Source organism: Pipistrellus hanaki, assembly GCF_964339955.1.
Source record: "Pipistrellus hanaki genome assembly, chromosome: 9".
Lineage (NCBI taxonomy): Eukaryota > Metazoa > Chordata > Mammalia > Chiroptera > Vespertilionidae > Pipistrellus > Pipistrellus hanaki.
This window is the reverse complement of record NC_140511.1, coordinates 51,089,107-51,114,102: the sequence shown is the minus strand read 5'-3', so window position 1 is coordinate 51,114,102 and position 24,996 is coordinate 51,089,107. Positions and strand designations below refer to the sequence as shown.

General features: G+C 38.9%; 1 protein-coding gene across 9 annotated transcripts in view; it reads left to right on the top strand.

The window, feature by feature from the left end:
* Positions 1-474: 474 nt before the first annotated feature.
* Positions 475-24,996, top strand: part of BTBD10 (BTB domain containing 10) — a 56,393-nt gene continuing 31,871 nt past the window's right edge. For 3 of the 9 annotated variants that reach the window (XM_084893796.1, XM_084893800.1, XM_084893793.1), the window contains exons 1-2: positions 1,201-1,390; positions 19,133-19,288. In XM_084893796.1, the coding sequence (XP_084749922.1) occupies positions 19,188-19,288 (101 nt within the window). In that variant the 5' untranslated portion in view covers positions 1,201-1,390; positions 19,133-19,187. Of the gene's footprint in view, positions 841-1,200; positions 1,391-19,132; positions 19,289-24,996 lie in introns of those variants that run through there. The other 6 variants (XM_084893801.1, XM_084893799.1, XM_084893798.1 and 3 more) reach the window with 4 other exon arrangements.

The window sequence follows — 24,996 nt, the reverse complement described above, 5'->3', positions numbered from 1 at the left end:
TAGAAATCTTCAAAGATTACTGACAATTTCCAATTTAGCAGAAGGTTGGCAATAATAACAGCTTGCTGTAGTAGGATAATAACCTGTTTCCCTTGGATAGGGCTCTGATATCCAGGTGTCCTTCGACGAGGAAGAGACGATTTACTACCTTATATTGTTCAAGTTCAACTGTTCATCTCAGTATAAATGCTGCTTTGGAAAACACTATGGTTATCCCACACGAGGGAGTCTGGGAGATTCAAAGCTGTTGTTTTTAAATAAAGTTCCGTTTTGAAACCAAATAAGCCGGCTCTCTTCCTCTTGGCTACCTCAGCTTGCAAAGCCCCTCCTCTCGCTCTTCTAAAAAACTGGGTATCTCTTACTCATCCTTCAAGATTCAGCTCCCTTGTCCCTCCCTGGTGGAGACTTCCTCTACGTGGCAGGTGGAAGGGGTTACTCCCTCCGCTCCCACAGCTCACCGGGAGCAACTCAGCCTATGGGATGATCACATGTATGGGATCATCTGTTTTCCGGCGGATTATCCGTTTTCGGGTGCGAACTTGGAGGGAGGAGAACGTGTCTTTTTTTTTTTTTTTTACTTTTCCCCTCGTTTGTACAGCCCGGCGTTTGGCACACAGTAGGTAAAGTTGAACGGCTGAAACTATTCTTTGGCGACTTTCTGCCCCCCGGGAGCATATACTTCACTCATCTAAGCTCCCCGACCGGCGGCGGCGGGTTTGCAGGCGTCTCGGCGGGCTCACCGGCTCCCGCCACCGCAGCGTTTGAAAACAAACAGCTGTGCACACGTTCGGGACCAGAAGGTGGCCCTCGCGACCACCGCCTTTCGTGGAACCCCGGTCGGTGAGTGTGCCCCCAGCTGAGTCGGTAGAGGCGATTTCGGAGTGTGCTCCGTGGAGGAACGCGCTTTCCCTGGACAAACTCGGGGGATCCCAGGGGTGTTTCTCTAGCTCCGAGCTGCTAACGAGGCCCACTTTTCTCTAACGGGGATCAGAAGTCGAAGGGAGAAGACGTGGGTTTCACACTCAGCGGGGGGAGCGGGGGTGTAATCATGCTGCTAGCAGCCGCGCCCCCAGACCGAACGCCCACCGGCGCGGCGGCTGCCTTAACTGCCGGAGCAAGCGGCGCCCCGCCCACTTCTGGGCGGGGGAGAAGGGGAGCCACCATTCTCGCGAGAACGCAGCTTAGTCTCGCCTCTTTGAACTGCGGCTTCTCGCGAGAAGAGGAGTCGGAGCCGGCCAGCAACCTGCCGGGCGGCTCTTAGTGGCCGCGGCCGCCCGAGTGGCCGTCCCCACCGGCACCTCCGGAGGAGTCCAGTGGAGGAGGAAGCGGAGGTGTCACCGGCCCTGGCGTTCAGCCTAGGCCCTTCGTGGACGTTCCCGGAGGACCACAGGTTCGGGGGTGACTGGACGCCGCTGGTTGGGGAGGGGGGGGGGGACTCGGTGGGGGCGGTGCCGGAGGCTGGGCTCGGCGGGGGCTCCGGAGGAGCAGGGAGGGAGGAGGGCGAGTCTGGGCTGGAGAGCTGGGCTGCTGTGGCCGTGGTCTGGGCGGCCCCCACCCTGCCAGGGGACCGAGGAGGGTGAGTTTCTGGGCTCTGGTCGCTGGCACCCAGTTTTGAGAGGCCGGGTTGGGGCTTGGCTTGGGTCCGCGGTGCCGTTTTGGGGTTGGAAGCCCGGAGGCCTTTCCCCCGGGGTGAAGGCGGGACCCTCATCCCTCCCTCCCGGGGCTGAGGAACTCCGTGCCCCGCCCCTTTCCTGTCGTCCCCGGACACCCCGAGGAGGGCGCATCACAATAGGGGGTGAGGCGGCCAGTAGTCTCCCTTTGGGCGAAGAAGAGTGAGACCCTAGTCATGTGTTGCTTGGTGTTAGGCTGTGGTAGCATCACGTGTGGTAAAGCTCCCTCCCCACTCCCCCCCAAAACTTGCCTAGAAAAACGTGTATTTTCCTTATTCAGATTCAAGTTTCCTAACACCCTTTATCTACCTGGAATGGGGTGCGGGGAGGTGAGACATCCCTTGGTAATGTGTAATGTGGGGGCAATGTGACCATTCCTGGTCCTACAGATTTCTTACTTTTGAGTCCATGATGAAAAGGCACAAATTCAGACACGCTAAAGACAGAGCCTCACCTGTTTGTCACTTTGTGCACTTAGCATGCAAAAATTATTTAAACTTTGTGTATCTTGAAGCGTCTTTGTTTGTTTTAATTTAAATTTACAAACAATGAAGCAGCATGGTATTGTTGATGTTATTTGGACCATTGGGTACCTCCTCCCCCGCCCTAACTACACAAATTTGGTCAACACTTTTTTTTAGAGAGGAGGTGAGGGATACATTTTGAATGAAAGAGACTGTAAAAGCGGAACTAAGGGATATATATAAGGAATGAAACCCGTAAGGGCCAACAAATATTTATTTTTCTGTTTTTGATAGCCCAAGCATTGAAAATGAGGACCCCGTTCGTTGTCATTTCAATAAAAGCAGAAAACTGTAGAAAATACTTGGGAAAGGTTTTTTTTTGATGGTGGATTAAGGCTGTTAAAAAAGTGTGTGAGACTTGTTTTTGAAGGTCTAAATGTGTCTCATAAGTGTTTCTAACATTGCTCGGTTTGTGACCTAACTGCCCTGTTATACATAAAGAGAAAGTGGGAAGGGTGGGCCTGAAGCTTTGAGCTGGTAAGAGGAACCATGGAGTAATGTGGTGTTCAATCAGGAAAAGCTTCAGGTGTCTCAGAAATACTTTTTGAATTCTTCCGCCTGTTTTTCCCTCCCTCCCTAAAAAGCTTTCAGGTGGGCTTTTTACTTTCTGTATTCCACTCTTCCGGCCGTCTGAATTTTTCTTTCTCACCCTTCTAAGCCTTATGAGATTTTAAAATAATTAACTATGAAGTTGCAATCTGCTATGGTCTGCTTTGTGGCTTTTTACATTTAGGTGACTTGTTTATGAATAGCAAACTCACATGCCTTTAAGTACTAGGCAGATGAAAATGAAAATGAGTGAAATGCACTAGAGAGTTTATGCCTCATCTAGGAGGGACATCCAGTTCCAAGGCCCACTTGATTAGTGCCTACATAAATACGGGGCCAGAGATCACAGGAAATCTAGATTTTTGCTTGAAGCCTCTTGATTTAAAAAAATTCTGACCATGAATTAAAACACCTGGAAATAGCTTTATGTGGCCCAACCAAACCCAAATCTGTCAGTAGTTGTATCCTGTTCGTCATTTTAGGACCTCTGATATAGGTGAGAATTAATACAGTTCACAACCAAAAAAAAAGATTTAAAGCACGTATGCCATTTTGTTTGGAATTCAAATCTAGGAGGGCTTGAGAAAAACTGTCGTGTCTAATAGAAAACAGAGCCCTGGCTAGATTGGTTAGAGTTTGTCCTGTGCACTGTAAGGATTGTGGGTTCCATTCCCTGTAACGGACATGTGCAAGAGGCAACCGATTTATGTTTCTCTCTCTCACTTCTTCTCTAGAATCAGTGAAAGTGTGTCCTCTGGTGAGGATTCAAACAAACAAAACAGTATAAAAAAGTTTAACAGCTGAATTTAATAACCTTTAAATAAAGTAGGGCAAATTGAACTGGTCCTTATTAACATTGATTTTATTTTATTGATTTCAGAGGGGAAGGGAGATCCAGGAGGGAGAGAGAGAGAGAGAGAGAGAAACATCACTGATGAGAGAATAATTGATTGGCTGCCTCCTGCATGCCCCCAAACTGGTGTCAAGCCTGACCTGGAATTACGCTGTGACCTCCTGGTTCATAGGTCGAGCTCAACCTCTGAGCCATGCCAGCTGGACCTTTCTAACATTTTAACTGGAAATAACCAAAAGGAAAAAAAAACAACTTTAACTATTTATGGTTTAGTAACTCAGGGTTCCGAGCAGAGATAATTTAAAGGTATCTTGTAAGGAAATTGTTTTATTGAGAAGCCCTTTATTGTACTTGCAATTAATATGTAAAATTAAATCCAGGAGACCCTCTTCTACTCAGCTATGGTTTTGAATGTTTAATGTATGCTATACCATCCACATTTTCCCACTAATTAACTGTTACTGGAAGCAATTTTGAGTCCTTGGAAATTCTTCCAGGATTCGTAGGGTAGGGAGCAGGGAAGGGTCACAGGATGGAAAGAAAAGGGGGAGAGAGTGTGATGTGAAACAGGCACTCATGTGTCTCTTTTAATTGCCCATTAAAAGATTAATTTGGATTAAACTATTTTTTCTTGTACTTTGGTAAATTAAACACAGTGCCTTATATATAGTAGAATTTAATGATTTTCTTTTAAAAATCACAAATAGGTTTTTTTATTTGTCACCATTAAATGTCTGAATTTTAAACAGATTCTTGGACTGGAGGCTCATATCCCTCAGCTCATTCAACTTTAGCACCCATCTCATCCCCAGTAGCTTTTCCAGAACTGCTGCCTTCACCATGAAGCTCCATGAGTTTTCCCAATTCTGTTCATGTCTTCCACCCATAGAGTTAATGCCTTTTTCATCTTAACTAAGCACTTACCACGTACTATGGCCATCATTTGCAATATGAGGTGTAACAGCATGAATTTTCTTTTTACTTCACAATTTCATGGATAGGAGATTTCATTTTTACTGCAGATTTCAGCAAGAGTGTTTTTCTTGAGAATGTTCACTTTTTTCACTTAAAGAGTACTTTATGGCTTTTCTTTGGCATATCTGAATTGCTAGCATCACTACTCTTGCAGTTTGGGGCCAATATTAAGTAAAATAAAGGTTGTTTGTACACAAACACCAAGATACAATCACTCTAATAATCGAGAAGGCTATTGCTAACTGATTAATGGGCAAGTAGTATGTACAGTGTGGCTGTGCAGGACAGAGGGATGATTCACATCCCAAGGGTGATGAGAGGTTTTATCACACTACTTAAAACTTATGAATTTCTGGAATTTTCCATTTAATATTTTGGACCAGGTAGTTATTGAAACCATGGAAGGTGAAACTGCGGATAAGGGGATGGAGAGGTAATACTGTACTTGAAAAGAGGAAAGATTTTATGACTAATATATGATCTTAAGTCACAGTAGATTTCTTAAAATTGTAATATGCTGAAAGCTATCTTTGTCTTTAAAAACATCTTTTTTTATAAATTTAATTTTATTGTTGAAAGCATTGTAGATGTTTCCTTTGTTTTTTCCCATTGACCCCTCCCACCCACTCCACCGTGCACCCGCCCCTGGCAGGCATTCACCACTCTATTGTCTGTGTCCATGGGCTCTGCATATCATTCTCTATAATAAACACCTAATATGCAAATTGACCAAACTGTGGAATGCCGGTCACTGTGATGGGAACTGACCACCAGGGGCAAACGCTCAATGCAGGAGCTGCTCCTTGGTGGTCACTGTGCTCCCACAGGGAGCACTACTCAGCCAGGAGCCAGGCTCAAGGTTGGTGAGCACAGCTGCAGTGGTGGGAGTTTCTCTCTTCGAGGCAGTGCTAAGGACCAAAGAGCTGAGTGGTGAGCAGTGAATGGGCAGGCAGTAAGGAGCGAGGGCTCTTGGACTGTGAGAGGGCTAAGCCTGCAGTCAGACATCCCTGGAGGCGTGCGGGCTGAGGGAACAGGCCCCTTCCCCCGCAGTGCAAAGATTTTTATGCACCAGGCCTCTTATGTGCATATAAGTTCCCTGGTTAATCACTCCCCACCCATCCACTCACCCATCCATGTACTTTAGGACTCTGAAATACGTCAGTCTGTTCCATGTAAAAGCATCTTTATCCTTAATAGTTTATTTTTCTGTTTAAAATGTAAAACATCTGATTACTTGATATTTTTATCTTTGTAGTTGAGTGATCTAGTAGAATTTTTGTCACAAACTGAAATTAACATTATTTGTTTGTGGGTAAGATTCTGTCATAGTGAGTCTCTGATTGTAGTATTACTTGATTAGAAACTATGAATAAAATTGTAACCATACTCTTCTGCTTGGAATACCTTATTTGGGATCATTTAGATCTGGGTTTAAAGCCAACTTTTAGCTTTCTGACATAAAAGTTACTTAACCTTCCTGAAGGTTTTATTTCCTCCCAGGAAAAGTGGAGATATAACATAATTGTTAAGAGTTTGAACGAAATGAAATAATATATATATAAAAATGCTATGTAAATAGTAAATTAAGTATAATTGTTAACATTTTGTTCTGATTTATTCTTAGAAAATAGCATTCTGACCAGTGATCTTGAAACACATCCATCAAATAAATTTACATTTATATGTAGCTGTTTCATTTAGAGGGAACGTATTTAAAGTGTAGAATTTACAGCCTTGCCAGTATGACTCTTCCATTGTCAGTTACAAAGATTTTTTTTTTTTTAAATTCTAGTCAGTACTGAACAATAGGCCTTTTCATTTTCTTGCTTTCATGTTGGCTTCCATTGATTAATACCTGGTATTCTACATAATTTGAATGCCAGGTGGGATAGTAGAAAAAAGGGAAGGGAGAATAGATTGAAGAGAGAGATGGTGTGGCATTTAAGCAATAATCTATTTGGATATTGCTATCTACTTCATAGACATAAAACCATCTTATTTTTATTAATTTGGGTTATTTTTCTTTAATGTTTTTGACTGCCATTGCTATTAGCAAATAAGTAAAAAACTATCCTGAGTTTTCTGTTTGTAGGCTACATTAAATGTCATCTTAAAAATAAATCTTAGAGCCCAGATGATTGAAAAAGAATCTTAGGTGCAAGATTGTGCAGCAGAACATCTTTATAATTTTTTAAAAAATTCATGGATGGTCATACAAATAGTAGTGCTCAATTTTTTTTAAAGGTAATTATTTCATTTAGGACAGTTTGCTTTGATTTTTCTCACATCTAGAGAGCAAGCAATACAATCTGTTCCATCCTTTTGGATCTTCATTTGTTAATTTGGTTTGCTTAAAGAAATTCCTATTACATGAGTAACTGTGGGACACTATTGTTTCCAACTTGTTGAACTGTCCAAATTGCTAGGGTTTCTCTTTTTTAAAAAAATTGAATAAATCTTTATTGTTCAGATTATTACAATTGTTTATCCTCCCCTCCCCCCCGTAGCTCCTCTCCACCCGGTTCTCACCCCACCCTCTGCTCTTACCTCCCCCCCCCACTATCCTCATCCATAGGTGTATGATTTTTGTCCAATCTCTTCCCGCACCCTCCACACCCTTTTCCCCCTGAGAATTATCAGTCCACCCCTTTCTATGCCCCTGATTCTATTATATTCACCAGTTTATTCTGTTCCTCAGATTTTTAATTCACTTGTTGATAGATACGTATTTGTTGTTCATAATTTTTATCTTTTTTCTTTTTCTTCCTCTTCTTAAAGAATACCTTTCAGCATTTCATATAATACTGGTTTGGTGATGATGAACTTTTTAAGGTTTTTCTTATCTGTGAAGCTCTTTATCTGTCCTTCAATTCTGAATGATAGCTTTGCTGGGTAGAGTAATCTTGGTTGTAGGTCCTTGCTGTTTATCACTTTGAATATTTCTTGCCACTCCCATCTGGCCTGCATAATTTCTATTGAGAAATCAGCTTACAATTCTATGGGTGCTCCCTTGTAGGTAAATTAACTGTTTTCTCTTGCTGTTTTTAATATTCTCTCTTTGTCTTTTGATCTTGGCATTTTAATTATGATGTGTCGTGGTGTGGTCTTCTTTGGATTCCTTTTGTTTGGGGTTCTGTGCGCTTCCTGGACTTGTAAGTCTATTTCTTTCACCAGGTGGGGGAATTTTCAGTTATTTCTTTATTTTTATTTTTTAAAATAAGTCTTTATTATTCATATTATTACAAAAGTTCATTTCTCCTCCCCCCCCAATCAGCTTCCCACCCCACCCTCTGCCCTTTCCCCACCCCCCATTGTCCTCATCCATAGGTGCACAGTTTATGTTCAGTCTCTTCCCACAATCCCACTCCTCTTTTCCCCGAGAATCGTCAGTCCACTCCCCTTCTATATCTCTGATTTTATTATATTCAACAGTTAATATTGTTCATTAGGTCTTTTAATTCCCTTGGTTTTTATATTCACTTGTTGATAGTTACATATTGGTTGTTCATAATTTTTATCTTTATTTTATTCCTCTTCCTAAAGAACCCCCTTCAGCAATTCATATAATTCTGGTTTGGCAGTGATGAACTCCTTTAGCTTTTTTTTATTTGTAAAGCTCTTTATCTGGCCTTCAATTCTGAGTGATAGCTTTGCTGGGTATTTTTGGCTGTAGGTTCTTGTTATTCATCACCTTGAATATTTCTTGCCATTCATGTCTGGCCTGCATGGTTTCTGTTGAGAAATCAGCTGACAAGCGTATGGGTGCTCCTTTATAGGAGCTTTTAATATTGCTTTGCTTTGCTGCTTTTAATATTCTCTCTTTGTCTTTTGCTCTTGGAATTTTAATTATGATGTATCTTGGTGTGGACCTCTTTGGGTTCCTTTTGCTTGGGGTTCTGGGCGCTTGCTGGACTTGTAAGTCTATTTCTTTCCCCAGGTGGGGGAAGTTTTCTTTCACTATTTCTTCCAATATGTTTTCGGTATCTTGCTCTCCCTCATCTTCTGGGACCCCCATAATTCTGATGTTGGTTCGCTTGAAGTTGTCCCAGAGGTTTCTTACACTATCTTCAACTTTCTGGATTTTCTTGTCTTCTTGCTTCTGTGGAGGAGTGTCCTCTGGCTCTTTGTGTTCCAAATCTTTTACTTGATTCTTGTGATCTTCCATTCTGTTTTTAGGACTCTGTATAATATTTTTTTCCCCCAGACAATGTATTCTTTATTTCTAGTTGATCCCTTTTCATATCCTCATAGGTCTCATTTATTTTATTGGCTTTTCTAGGAAATTCTTGAAAAACCTTATATATAAGCGTGGTTTTGAACTCTATATCCAGTCACTTCTTGTCCTCCATTTCTTTTGTTTGTGATCTGTTTCCTTGTCTAGGCATTTTCACAGCTTCCCTGAGTTGGTAGGGTGGCTTTGTGTGTTAAGGTGTCCTATATGGTTCAGTGGGTCAGCCTCCCAGTTATCTTGGTGCACCCATTTGTGGACTGTGTGTACAGCCTTTTGTAGTTAAGTCTTAATTGTTGTTGGTATCACTGGGAGGAATTGACCTCCAAGCCAATTGGCTGTGAGGATCAGCTGTGTCTATGCTGGGAGACAGCCTTATTCAAAAGCCTCTGTGCTCAGCTTGGAATGGGGTAGAGTTTCAGGGTGGAGCCTACAGCCTTGGCTTCCTATCAGCCCCGCCCTATGAGGTTCCTGAGTCTCGGTGTTCCTCAGTATCCTTTGGTACTCGCTGCTTTGGTACTCGCAAGCACCTCTGAGGGAAAGGTGCCCTCGAGTTTCGCCCACTACCAGACAGTCTAGTCTCTCCCCCAATGAGCCCAGAACTGGGGTTCAGTGCAGTTGGAAGTGGGGTTCAGTGCAGACCAGAGCTTTTGTCTACTTCCTGCTAGGGCAATCCAGCAGCACAGTCAACAGTCTGTCCTTTGCGCGCAATGTGCGGGACTCTGGGGCTCTGCTTTTTTGCCACTCCCGAGTTTCCGCCTTACAGTTTAGAATCCCTCTGTATGAGCCTGGGTCCCCAGGGTCTCGCTCAGAACTGGGATTCAGTGCAGTCGGAACTGGGGCTCAGCTCAGCCTGGAGCTTTTATCTCCTTCCCGCTAGGGAACGCCAACCAGGCACTTGGCCGCCCCTCCTCTCCAGCTCTGTCCTCTCCCCACGTGCACACCGTGTCTCCTTAGGCTTTTACAGCTCCTCTGATTTTCCTTCTGGTTTTCTCTTTCCTTCCAGTTGTAGATTTCCAGTCAGTCAACTTTCCTGTAGTTCTGGATGATGTCCACTTTATATTTTAGTTGTATATTTTGAAATTGTGTGAGGCTGCAGTTAGGTTTTCAGTATCTTGCTTTCTCTCTTCTGGCACCCCCATAATTCTGATATTAGTACGCTTGAAGTTGACCCAGAGGCTTCTTAAACTATCTTAAAATTTTTGGATTCTTTTTTCTTTTTGCTTTTCAGGTTGGGCGTTTTCTGCTTCTTTGTATTTCAAATCTTTGACTTGATTCTTGCATTCCTCTAGTCTGCTGTTGGGTCTCTGAATATTATTTTTTATTTCGGTCAGTGCATTTTTAATTTCTAGTTGATCCTTTTTCATATCCTTGAGGGTCTCACTAAATTTATTGGCCTTTTCTAGGAAATGATTGAAAAACCTTATAACTGTGGTTTTGAACTTTATATTCAATCGTTTGTTTTCCTCCATTTCTTTCATTTGTGACCTGTTTGTCTCCACATTTTCGCTGCTTCCTTGAGTTGTGTGTTAAGCGTCCTATATGGCCCAGTGGCTCAGCCTCCCCAATTACCTGAGGTGGACACTCTTGGTGCATCCCTTTGTGGACTGTGTGTACAGCCTTGTTGTAGTTAAGTCTTGGTTGTTGTTGGTATCACTGGGAGGAATTGACCTTTAGGCCAGTTGGCTGTGAGGATTAGCTTTGTCTATGCTGGGAGAACTTCTGTGCTGGAGACAGCCTTATGAGACAAGACTTGGAAAATTGCAAAAGCCTCTGTGCTCAGCTTGGATGGGGAGGAGTCTCAGGGGTGAGTAGAAAGTCTTTGCTTCCCATCAGCCCTGCCCTATGAGGTCCCTGGGTTTCATTGTTCCTCGATAATTGCTGCAAGCACCTCTGAGAGAAAGCTGCCCTCGAGTTTCGCCTGCTGCCAGATAGTCTAGTTTCTCCCCCAATGAATCTGGATTACCAGATTCTTGCCTGGAACTGGAGTGCAGCTCAGTCGGGAGCTTTCGGTTCCCTGCAGCTAGAGAAAGCCAGCGGCACATTCAGTAGTCAGTACTCTCTGCGCTCACTTGCACGTGTGCCTCCAGATATCTGCATTTTGCATCTCCCCTGAGTTTATGCCTGACAGTTCAGATTCCCCCTGTAAGAGCCTGGGATCCCAGGGGCTCGCCTGGAACGGGTTCAGTGCAGTCGGAAGCTTCCTTCTCCCTCCTGCCAGAGAAAGCCAGCCAGGCACTTAGCCGCCCTTCCTCTCTATGCGTGTGTCTCCATACCTCAGCCTTTTGCAGCTCCTCTGATTCTCCATGAGATTTTCTCTTTCCTTCTTTTTCTACTCAGCCAGCTTTCCTGTGGTTCTGGATGATGTCTGTTCTGTCTTTTAGTTGTAGTTTTGAAATCGTGCAAGGCAGCAGTTTAGGTGCTATGTGCTGGTTGCAGGCTCGATCTTCAGTGTAGGGGGTGCAGGAGGCAGCTGATTGATGTTTCCTTCTCATCTATGTTTTTAATTCTCTTGCCCTCTCCCTTTCTCTCTGTAAAATCAATAAAAATATATATTTAAAAAAAGGAACACTACCTATAATATTGAGAGTCTTCCGTTGTCAGCAAGTATTTTGTCTAAAAAAAATGTAAGATTCCTTAAAATAAAGCATTTAGTGGAAAAATAACTTCTGGTAGAAAAGGTTCTGATATTTTGCTTCTAATCATACTGGCATATATGGTAGTTACCTGTTTTTTTTTTGTTTGTTTGTTTTGTTTTGAAAATTAGGACAATGGATAGCATATTCATTTTTTTATTTCAATCATCTAACACATTACAGGTGCTCAATAAATGTTGAGTGGTTATTTAGGAATTCTCATCTGTGATTTAAAAAGGCAAATAGAAAGTGATGAAAGAACTAGTGAAATATTATGCAACATTTACAAGCAATGGTTTAAAGAAAGTCAGCAGTGTGCCTATCACTGTATTGATTACAGTATACTGTCTTATTCTTTACCACAACTTGATTGGAAGTTATAGTAGTAATAGATAAAATAATGGTAATGAGAGTTGTGTTATTTTATTAATTTCACATTTAAGTAGGTTGAAGTCTTTGGGGTTAAGAAGCATGTACAAAGTCATACAACTAGTTTTATCTGATTCTAAAATCTTTTCTCTGGCAGAAGTAGAAAAGTTGTTACCAGTTTTCATTATCAAAAGTTTTTGCAGTGGGAGTTTAGCTTATTTGGTTAAGTATGCTTGGGATAGTGACGGGGGCAGTATGACTTGGGGTTTTGGTAAAAAAGCCATGTAATTATGTAATGCTAATGTGTTTGATATCTCTGATTTTTAAAAAATTTTTTGAAGTTTCTTTTTAAAGTTATGTACGATAAAATTCCCTTCCTGGTGTAAAGTTCTATGAGTTTTGACAAAGGCATACCACCACTATCCAGATACACAGTAGTTCCATGATCCCCCTCCTCCCCTCCTCAATTACCTGTGCTGTCCCTGTGTGGTAGTAGTACCCTCAACCATAACCCATGACTGCTCTGTTCTCTGTCCTTATAGTGTTTTTTTCTTTTTTCTTTCTTTCTTTCTTTCTTTCTTTCTTTCTTTCTTTCTTTCTTTCTTTCTTTCTTTCTTTCTTTCTTTCTTTCTTTCTTTCTTTCTTCATCTTTTTGAGACTGTTATAGAATTATATGGTATGGAACCTTTGAGTCTGTCCTTTTTTTAAATTTTTTTAATTTAACTTATAATGCTGTTAATGTAGAAACATTCAAATCTGTAAAGAATTTTTGTGAGTTTATTTGAGCCAGACTTTTGACAACTGCCAGGAAGCAGAATCTCAAAGATTGGGATTCTGAGAATGCTCCAGAGAATGGCGGATCTACTCAAAGGAGGAGACATAGGTGGGTTATATGAAATCTATTGGTGATAAGAGAGGTGGGAAAAAGCAAAAGGAGCTGGGTAGGGGTACCTCTGGGATTTAATAGAGTAAAATGATAGAGACTTCTGTAGGTGGGTACAGGATAGTTAACAGTCAACAATTTACATGATAACAATAACAATTAAATAATTTGTGGTATCTGTTCTGGCTCTCAGGGTATTTGGTTATACTCCGAGGGGCCTGGAAGAAGGGGAAGTTACAAGTTAACCTAACATTTTAATGATATGTTATTGAGATGCAAAAAGACAATAAGCTCAGTTAAGGTAAAGGTGGTCCTTTTTAGGGAAGATACCTGCCTAAGGCGACTACCCACCATAACTGCAGTTAGTGAAAGTTTAGTTTCAGACCATACTTTGTGGTTACTTTAGATTTTGTAAGAGTGCTATGCAGGCCTTCCTTGAGCTTGTCAGGTTACCATGTGGCTCCTTTTGTCCACAATGTTTTTGAGGTTCTATTTTGGTGTGTGTATCAGTATTCTGTTACCAGATGACATAGGTTCTGTAGTGTCACGGAAAAATAATTTCAGGGACACTCATCTAGGGAAAGTTTTAAGTAATAGTGGCAAAGTCTATTAAAGCGAAAAATGATAGTACGTTCTTGGAGAGGAACAGAGTGGGCAAGCCAAGTGGTTGCCATGAGATCTTTGTTAAACTTATATTTCTTGGGTTTGGGAAAGAGCAGGCTTTCTTTTAAACTTTCTTTCCTGAATTTTCGGGGGCTTGTGCCCTCCCCCTTTATGGTTGCCCTTTTGGTTCTTACTGCTCATACCACATAGTTTTGCTGCTTCTGGGAATGCACCTAGTAAAAGAAATTCCCTTGCCATTTTCTCCTTCCCCCTTTCCCATTAGTAAGGTAGATTCCTCAGGGTGACTTTAAAGTTGTCTTTCCTGCCTACTCAATTTTTCTTTTTTAAATACTGGATGCCCAGTGCACAAATTCTTGCACCAGTGGTGTCCCTTGGGGCCTACGGGATCAGGCAGAAACTGGCTCTCTGACATCCCCCGAGGGATCTGGGATTGCGAGAGGGTGCAGGCCAGGCCTAGAGACCCCATCAGTGCACAATTGGGGCTAGGGAGGTAGGCAGGAAATTGGCCAGCTGGGAAGGGATTGCTGGAGGGCTCCAGGGTGTGTCTGGTCCATCTCTCTCAGTCCCAATCTGCTAGACCCCAGCAGCAAGCTAACCTACCGGTTGGAGCATCTGCCCCCTGGTGGTCAGTGCTTGTCATGTGAGCAGTTGAGCAGTCTTAACATATTGTTAGCATATTACTCTTTGATTGGTTGAAAGGATGACTGGGCGACTGGACACTTAGCATACTAAGCTTTTTATTATATAGGATTTTTATTGGTTTCAGAGAGAGGGGGAGAGAGATAGAAACATCAGTGATGAGAGAGAATCATTGATTGGTGCCTCCTGCATGCCCCATATTGGGGATGGATGCCATAACCCAGGCATGTGCCCTGACTGGAAATCTAACCTTGATCTCTTGGTTCTGGGTCCACGCTCAAACACTGAGTCATACTGGGGGGGCCCTACCTGATGTTTGTTGCTTTTTAATACTTTCATTGATTTTTTTACAGAGAGGAAGGGAGAGGAATAGAGAGTTAGGAACATTGGATGAGAAAGAAACATCTATCAGCTGCCTCCTCCATACCCCCTACTGGGGATGTGCCTGCAACCAAGGTACATGCCCTTGCCTGGAATCAAACCTTGTACCCTTCAGTCCACAGGCTGATGCTCTATTCACTGAACCAAATCGGTTAGGGACTAGTACCTGATGTTTTGTTCTGTTTGACAGAACAATGATTTTTTTTTCCTGTGGGGTGACTGTTAAGCTATGTTTTTCTGCTTAATCAGATGTCTGGTTCCCTTTGCTCTCTGCTCTATTGTTAATATCTAACTGTCTACTTTAAGAGTTCTTCTGGGGATTGAGCCTGCAACCCAGACATCTGCCCTGACTGGGAATCGAACTGTGACCTCCTGGTTTCATAGGCTGATGCTCAATCACTGAGCCATGCCAGCCGGGCAGAGTTTATATATTTTTTTATCATGCCTAAAAATATTAATGTTCTGTGACATTTTTTAAGAACTTCGTTTTTAATAGTCCAGTAATTCTTTTTTTGTTAATGACGATACAAACAAAAACTTTTAGTTTGCCTAATATGAAGTAGACATTGGGTATCCAAATGTCAGATTTTGAAGTAATTTTTTAATGGTAAAGAGTTTTGATAGAGGAAATGGAAAGCCATTAAACATTTTTAGAAAGGTAATTCTCATTATAGCAGAGCAAATAGAGAATTGGAGGGTGGTAAAGAGGTCAACCAGGAGACCTACTGATGGCTGTTTAAATGGAGGCGTGTAGCTTTATGAATGGGAAGCGAAGAACATTTTGAAGTAGGTTTTCTATAGGGAAAACGGGATGTTATCAGGGCGAGGTAACAGTATAAGAACTATCCAGGTAGGAGGGAAAGGTGGGGGAAGTGGTATATAGAGCCATTGATGGAGTCTTTTCCGAGAGAGGCTTTTTGAGAGCAGGAACAATGTCCGACTTGCTTCAGCCTCTTGTCAATTGCTTGGCATATATAGTAGGTGTTCAGTAAATGCTTGAATGAACGAATGCAAAAAGATCAGTACAGTGTCATTTGTACGGGACAGAGAGTGTTTAAAATAGAAGAGGTCATTAGACATTTCAAAATAGTATATAATGTGTGATTTGCCTTTTATGTGTTTGTAGTTATAGGTATAGCTTATTGATAACCTTTAAAAATCACTAGCATGTATATGCAAAATAGGCATGTTATTTTTAGATATCTCCAACTTTAATTTCATTTATTTTTATTATGCTTGTATCCCTGATTATTGGGAGTGAGGAGTGGGGATGTTATCTGAGAAATGTGTGGATGGCCTTTCTTTGTTGCTGTTGGGAGTGGGGTCCTTAATGGTATCTCAAGAAAAAGAATTCCCTGAGACTCACATGGGAGGATGAGTGATTTTTATTTACATAAAATTATATTACTGGCTTTGAAAAGTCCCAGTTCCCTTAATTCGGTCCTGAAAGATGTGCAGTTGGGGATTCAGTAGAGCTAAATGAAAAGCCAGCGTCCAAAGCTTTCATTCCATGGTGGAGCTTGGTCTGGTTTAGCCTTAGACTAGCTGCAGTCAATGAGGTGGAGTCGATGAGGTCCATATAGTTGTGGGCCACCTGAGTAAATGCAGGGGTACCAAGCGATCAGGTCCCCTGCAACAGGAGTCTCAAGTGCCAAGTGCTCAAGAGTGAACTCCTTTTTTAGGAGATTAAATGTCTCATCTTTCTATGCTTTCAGTGGCCAAGCTTATTCTGGCCAATGACCTGTTCCCAAGTGTGACTGATAAATACCTTTCCTATTCTTTTATTATTTTTTTTTCATCTTTATTGTTGAGAGTATTGCAGGTGTCCCCTTTGTAAGTACCTTCCCTGTTTCACTCATAACTTTCCTGAGCATGCATATAAACATGCATCTAAACTGGCAGAGCTGCACAAATGAACTGCCTATACTACTTGACCTTCCTTTATTCATAACTAGGTTAAATTACAACGATATCAGAGAGAAAACTTTCACATAGTGATAACCAAGTTTTATTGACAAATGAAATAGAAATATGATTTTTCAATTGATTTCCCTTTTTGATAGCCTTTATCTGAACATTCTTTAGTTTCTTGTGGCTGGCTATAAAGTACATGCTTGTTAATTTCAATAAGATTATGAAGTCATATTGGAATTTCCATGATGCTAGATGTGCCCACTGTAAAAGGGTGAAAACGTGAATCTAAATTTACCTTAACCATTCCTTGTGGTTATATTTTTTTAGTCACTGCATCCCATGATTTAGGATTCTTCTTTTCTCAATGGACATTTGTGTCTTGTCTTATTCATAGGGGTGTGTCTTATAATGTATTGGTTAGGAGAAGAGAAAAAATACTCTTGTAAAGAAATTTTAATGCCTGAAATAAAATAGTTTATTGGAAGACCTATGAAATAAGGAAAAAATGCTCTAAATATCATTCTACAGAATCTTTATTTTTTTAATGTTGACTTTAGAGAGAGGAATAGAGAGAGAGAAAAAAACATTGACCAGAGGGAAACGGCATTGATTGGCTGCATCCTGCATACCTCCTACTGGGGATCAAGCATGCAACCCAGGCATGTGCCCTGATGGGGAATCGAGCCGTGACCTCTTGGTTCCTAGGTCACTGTTCAACCACGTAGCCACATCAGCCAGGGCAAAAAGTCTCCTTTTTAGTAAATATATTTTTTATTTTTATAACTAAAAACTCAAATGAGCTTGAGAATTTTTTTTTGTTTTCAAAATAATTTTATAGTTTTTGTGTCATCTGATACAGAGTTGATTTTCAGTTAATCAGCGATCCTTAAGAAAATAGGTTTCTTTTCCAGAATCATTCAGCAAATGAACAGTGTGACATTTGTTTAGCATTTAAATTAGCCATTATGTAATTCTTCTCCATTTTTCTGTTATTTTTATTTCATTGATATACCTACTTATTTATGTATTTATTATGTTAAAATCTTCACTTATAAGATTTCCTTTTCATTTAAAAAATAATTGCATCTGTATTTGTTTATTTTAAACTAGAGGCCTAGTGCATGACATTTGTGAACTGGGGAGGGGGGTCCCTCAGCCCAGCCTGTGCCCTCTCACATCCCGGGACCCCTTGGGGATGTCCAATTGCTGGCTTAGGCCTTCTCGGACATCCCCTGAGGGGTCCTTAGCGCTGCTGTGGAGGTGGGAAAGGTTGCCGCTACTGCTGTTGCACTTGCCAGCCATGAGCCTGGCTTCTGGCTTAGTGGCGCTCCCCCTGTGGGAGTGCACTGACCACCAGGGAGCAGCTCCTGCATTGAGCATCTGCCCCCTGGGGGTCAGCACTTGAAAAATGCTCTGATTGTAGTATTTTATTTGGAAATAGGTCAGATTTGATATTTACAGATTGCAAACACACACACCAGTTGTTCTGCTGTTTGGTCACTTTGCATATTAGCCTTTTATTACATATGACAATTCTTTATTGTTGAAAGTATTATATATGTATGTCACAAGATTTTCGATTGTCTTTGTAAAAAAAGTACTAAGTAACTATAAGGAAAAAAGTATAAACATAGCAAAATACTTTCTCTAAAAGGAAAGTGTTTCTTTTATTGAGTTCTGAGATAGACTCATAATTTTAATGAGTTTATCTTTGCCACTTTTCTTGTGTGTGTGAAATTATACTGCTGGTATACTTTATAAAACTCAGGAAAATACACTATTTCTTAATTCTGGGTTCCCTTTGACTTTTATGCACATCTCCTCACTTTTATCAAATCCAATTTGGAAAAGTTTATAGAAAATATATAGGTATAGGAGTATCAGGAAAACTTGGTTCTAGTATGACTTAACAAATTGTTTATGTCTGTTTTTTTTTTTGTTTTTTTTTTTTTGTGTGTGTGTGTGTGTGTTTGCAATCTCTAAATATCAAATCTGATATATTTCCAAGTAAAATACTAGAATCAGAGCATTTTTCAAGATGAAGATTTTGTATAATAAATTCTCATTTTTATTTATAATCCTGCCATTTATAAGCTTTGTGACTTTTGGCAATATTGCTAAATTTCTGAGACTGTTTTCTATTCTGTACATAGAGATTATAATACCTACACGTAAGGTGATTGTGAAGATTAAATTAGAAAGTGAATGTACTTTAAAGTGCTTACTCCAGTTATTCTGTAAAGGTATTGAGTTTTCTTATAATTTTATATGACTATTATACAAATAAACCACAAAACTCACATATGAGCAGTCATAAAATATATGAATCATATTGATAAAATATTTTTATGATAATTGCACTATAAGGAAACATCAGGATTCTTACATGCTTTATTTGGGAAAAATATTAAATTTATTTAAGGTCTTTAACTTGGCTAAAGAATTAACAATATTGGTATTTGATCTTATTAGATGCTTTGTTAAGCATCTTAAACTTTTCGGTATTAAGCAATATATTCCAAGTATAATTTCATCTTAAAGAATCATTTTCTAGAATTGTTTTTGCCTTTTTTGCTACTATATTGATGCCTGAAAATGTGATGTACACAGATGGTAGTTAAATATATTTACTAAATATAAACAGCACATTATTAAACTGTTGCAGAGCGGTAGCAAATTTAATACAAAGATCAAATGAAAAGTATCTAAAAATACTTCTGGTGTTTATTTTAATCTAATTTGTGGTATTTTATATGTCTAGTATTTTTAATCCTGTATATCACTTTTAAAAAAAATGTCACAGTAATGTCTGAAAGTATTTAAAATTCTGTGACTCTTTTATTCTGCATGGAATAGACTTAAAAGTCAACACTACTTTTTTATGTAGGTTATGGGTGCTACATGTGTGCTTTCAGAGCAGTAGTGAGAAAGCTTGAACTGGGATGGCAGGACGCCCTCATCCTTATGACAGTAACTCCAGTGATCCAGAGAATTGGGATCGGAAATTGCATAATAGACCTCGTAAACTTTATAAACATTCAAGGTAGGTATCAAATATATATTTCTCATATCAAAGCTTTGGTAAAAACCAAACTGCATTTGGTTGTGACAAGTCTTGTCAGAGGAGGGGGGTTACAAAATATTATATATATTTGTATTTTTCCTTAAATAACTTTTAGAAGAACATTCCTTTCAATTTTCTTATATTTGTATGTATTTGAATTTTCATTTGTTTGTAAATATATAATGTTAAAACTCCTTAGTTAACCCTATGAATAAATGAAATATTTAATTGGGAACTCTGGCAAGACAGTTTAATCTTTTGTATTTAAAACTCTATTAGGAATTTATTTTATTTTGTGAATACACTGTATATAGATTATATATGATAATTTATAGGCTCTTGACAATCTTTGCCTCCATACATTTTTAACTATGAATTTATATTGTGTAGTCATCATGATCCTAATGGGAAAAGCAGTCTTTATGTTGTGACTCTGCTGGATTTATTTAAAGTCTAATGCATTAAGTAAAGTTTATTTAAAAAGTTTCAGCTCATTTATAATTTTAAAGCTTTCATTTTATGCTGTGTTGTGTGGCTTAATAAGGAACACCTCATTTAGAACACTTTATGATCTGATATTTTAAGGTGCTAATTGACAGCTCATAAACCTCATGCTTATTGCATATAAACATGTTTTCATTGAGATTGTGCTTTATGAATATTAGGGGATATTGAACTTTTAACTAATGAATATAAAATTCTCCTGATGTTGATAAATAATATCAGCTTTCTTTAAAAAATAAAAAAATGCTGTGATATGAAATCCATTTTGTAATTTTAAAGAAATGATTCAGGTACTTTTAAACTGTATGTTATATAGCTAGAAAATATGAGTGATACCGTTTAAGTCTCCTGACAAGATGTCTAACTTTATAGTGGACTTTTGATATGATGAGATTGGAAAATAAAAATGTTAGGTTAACTTTATCACTAAATACTAATGGTATGAGTGCTTTTTGGTTTGTTCATTTTTTTCTTGTGTGTGTGTGTCTATCCTCTTCACCTTGTGGCTCTAGTTCTTTATCTCTGTCATGCTTACATGGATAATTATTTGAGATGAAAGAGATACAGGTTTTATCTCATCAAGTGTGAGGCTATATTTATTATATCTGTTATGTTGTATGCTTATTTTCTGGGGATCGGGCTGAAACCAGCAGTCCAATGTTGTCTGTCATTCCTGCCTGCTGCTCCTGCTCATCCATAGCACTTGGCAGCTGTAAGCCCTGCCTCTGGCAATCAATTGGTCAGCTGAACGGTGCTCCCGCTGTGGGAGTGCACTGACCACTAGGGGGCAGCTCCTGCATTGAGCATCTGACCCTGATGGTCATTGCGCACCATAGCGACTGATTGTTCGGTTGCTTAGGCTTTTATATATATAGAATAGAGGCCCGATGCATGAAATTCATGCAAAAGTAGGCCTTCCTGCCGAAGCTGGTAGAGCGTTGGTCTGTGGACTGAAAGGTCCCGGGTTCGATTCCGGTCAGGAGCATGTACATTGGTTCTGGGCACATCCCCGGTAGGGGGTGTGCAGGAGGCAGCTGGTCGATGTTTCTCTCTCATCAACATTTCTAGCTCTCTATCTCTCTCCCTTCCTCTGTGAAAAATCAATAAAATATAATAATAATTAAAAAAAAGTAGGCCTTCCTTCCCCCCTGCTGCTAGCACTGGCTTCCCTCTGGCACCTGGGACCCAGGCTGGCTTCCCTCTGGCCATCCGAAGGCACTGGGGACCCAGGCTGGCTTCCCTCTGACGCTGGCTTTGTCCGGAATGATGCCTGGAAGGATGTCCAGTCTAATTTTACCCTTTTATTATTATAGATAATAATATAGGTAGCATATTACCCTTTTATTATTATAGATAACATAGACTGGGTGGCTGATAAGCAGCAGAAATTTATTTCACTTAGTTCTGGAGGCTGGGAAGACCAAGCTCAAGGTGCTGGCATATTTGGTATCTGGTAAAAGCTTACTTCCTGGTTCAGATTGCCCTCTTTTTGCTGTGTCCTCACATGGAGGAAGGGACTAGGGCTCTCTTGAGGGTATCTTAGAAAGGCACTGATCCCATTCAGAAGGGCTCTGCCCTTAGGGCCTAATCACCTTATCTGCAAATGCCATCACATTGAGGGGAATATATTTCAGCATATGAATATTTGGGAGACACAAGCATTGTCTTTATCAGTAAAGAAATAAGAATACTTTATTAAGTTTTTGTAATCTATAAGGTAGTTTTGTTTCATTTGCTTTTTCTCACAATTTAGAATAGCATGTTTTTTCCATCTTTTTCCTTTGGACCCTCTCTCCCCCCTTTTCTACTGGCAAGGTTAAAAATAAATTTAGTAAATTATAAAAGTAACAATAATACTATTTTATATGTGCTTATTGTTTAGGTTTGAGAGTTTGATAGGCATTGCCTTATGGTTTCTCTTTCAAAAATAAAACGAATATATTTTCTTTTTGAACTTTATTTTGAATGTACTAGTAGGTTTGATGTATATAACACTGATACAAAAATCAGGACAAGACTGGAAGCTAATAGGAACATGGATGGACTTCAGGGGGCCTATGATCCCTCAGCAAGTGCATACAAATGAATTACATAGTTAAAAAAGTTACTGAACTTTGTTTCTTTCTGAGTAGTTTTATAGTTAATACCTGTATTAACTTTGGTAGTTTGCTGAGCAGTTAAAGATCATTTCGGTTGAAGTATATTGAGCCTGAATTACCATAACTTTTTAAAAATTATAAATTAGAGACGTTTTTGTTATTTAGAAAGGAAAAAGAAAGAGCATCCTTTCTGTATAAAGTTAAAAGGCCTAGATTGACAATATACTAAAAGCTCTTGAATATATGAATAGGGGGTTGAATCTCACTACTTAAAAACTCAGATCTGCAGTCTGCTCATGTTACTAAAGATAAATTCATCATACATTTAGTATCAGACTTTGCCGCAAGGTTTCATTTCCACATAAAAATATGCATGCTCGCTTCTTCTGATACTGCATGAAGATTGAGTTTTCCAGTTTCCTTTTTAAGTCACTCTGTAATACCAACAGCAGTTTAGAAATGGAAAAGTTTCCTATTTTAGAGTAGTTCTTGAGTAGATTCTTAAAGTACAAATAATATTTTCTCTTTGGTTTTAAAAGATAAACTTTACTGTCCAGAGTGGGTATACAGTAAAATATTGAAAGGGAAAAAAGAAAGCTGCATCCTAATTTTCTAAAACCTGGCAAGCTGGCAGAGCTAGAATTAGCTTTACAGATGGCATTTGGCAACACATCTACATATCACTAAGCTTTCATCTCTGAGTTTCCTTCAGCCTGTCTATCAATTACAATAGCCAATCACTGCACAGAGATGGGGAAATGGGATGATCACAGCTCACAGGATGCTGTTTGGGTAGAAACGTCAGTGCTGCACAATCCGCGGCTGAGTCAGTGTCTGTGAGAAAATGAACTGAATATAGAGAGGAGGTTGTATCTCTGAACATTTAAAGCCTAAATAACCACAATAGCATTATTATACAATAGAGGGAAGAAAGCAAAAGGAAGTCTGTGGACAGGTGAGGTAGGGGGAGACTGAAAATTTCTGATTATTCAGAGGAATCGAAGAAGATGGAAATATCAGATGTGCTAAAGTTTCCTAGTAATGCCCAAGGATGCTGACCTGGCTTTCAGTGCTGCATTGTTTGAAAAAGCAGAGTCCCTTTATACTCTGATTTCAAAATATTTTTCTTGTTTTTGTGTGTCTCCCCTGGCATATGCTAACGTAAGGTGTGTATTCATTTATTACATGATATTGCTGGGTTATAATTCTATACATGTATGTATATGAGTGAAAGGTGTTTGGCCTTTGTTTATTATGCTCATTTGCATTTCTGGATGGAAAAGATCATATGTCTTGATGGTCAGTTTAATGGCAAGTTATTTAAAATACAATAAATGTGTATTTGTTCATATGGGTTTAATATTTTTTTAAATTTTTATTTAAAGTCTTAGTAGAATCTTCATGTAATTTGAGAATGCATTATGTTTGGTCTGTTCTTATGAATATCAAAAATTTAAGGAAAGATTAATATTGAAATAATATTTTTGATATATTTGAAGTCGTTTTATATAGAGAAATAGAGTAATTGAAATAATTTCCCAAAGAAAAAGGTGAGTGTATTTTTGATTTTGGATGAATTAGGATTAGTTGAACCACTTATCTGTAGTAGTGTTTATAGAACCAAATATATTTAATTGGTTAAAATGACTTTTTCTGTTTTAGTTTATAGGACATAGACTTTGAAAACATGATCTAAATAGATACTGCCATGAGAGAAAGCAATCAGATAAGTTTTTTGATTATTGCAAATTGACCTTCAATCAAACAGTATTTTAAATAAAGATAATTATTCTTGCTGTGAGATTTTAAATATTAACAGGTGACATTGCTTACTTTACTAGGAAATTTTAGCACAATTTAAAACATTTTGAGTGGGTAGCTTTTTAATCTTCATTTCCCTTGTTTTGAATCTTTATTTTGTAGGGATATTGGAGGATAAACATTTAAAAATTATTTTATTCTTAATGTACTTAAACAGTTCATAACTATATCCTTTCCTTGAAATGTCAGAAAGTTCTTGTGATTTCTCCACTTAATTTCCAGATGTTTGAATGGTCATCTTGATGGTTATCATGATTTACATATATAGTTAGACTAACTAGTATTATCTAGTATTAGCTTTCTTTGGTGGCTTGGTATCTAGGAATATCTAGAAATGTTTTTCTAAGCTTGTTTTAGTAATAGAGTGATAAAATTAGAAATCTCAAGCTAGACCTTTTTTTTCCTTATAGAGTATTTTCCTTTGATTTTGCTGATTCTTTTAAAATAATAATGCTAGTGTTATAAAAATGATACATGCTTATTGTATAAATTTGATAAACACAGAAAGGCACATGGAACAAAATAACTTATTTTAATAGGAAAATATTTTAAATATTTTCACATATAACCTTATTTTTCTATGTATTTTTACAAATATAAAAATTACACATATGCACTTAATAATTTTGAGATATTACTGTATGTACTATTATATAGCCCATATCTTAACCCATAGTTGTAAAAAAAGCAACCAATAACTTAAATCATGAACATCCTTGTTATGAAATAGTCTCATATAGCATAATTCTAAAGAGCCTCATATAGTGTTTTTGTACGTATATTTTATAGCATTTTCCCACCAATCTGAGTTTTTCTGATTCTTGGTCAGAGGAAAGATTAACATGATTCTATAATACAAATTTCTTGAAAAAGGAAGAATATTTTATGGAGTTAAATAAAAGGGTACTTTTGATATTTTTCTGATGGAAAAAGATCCTTAGTGTTATTACACAATTAACTCTTCAAAGATATGCATGCTACTTTAAAAACAAAGCAAATATCTAGTATAGAAAATGTTTTTATTAAAAATCAGGAAAATGAGCTGAGACTTAAAAAAAATATGCTAATACCAGCCAAAGGGGTTTCTGTTTCACATTTCAAAAGGTTATCAAGGAAAATGTAATAAGAGTGTTTGACATTAAGGAAAGAAAACAAACAAAAAAACCCCACAAAACACCACCACCCATTTACGAAGAGTACACCACCACTACCACCACCAGTAATAATAATAACAAAGTAAACATTGCTAAGAAGGATATGAGA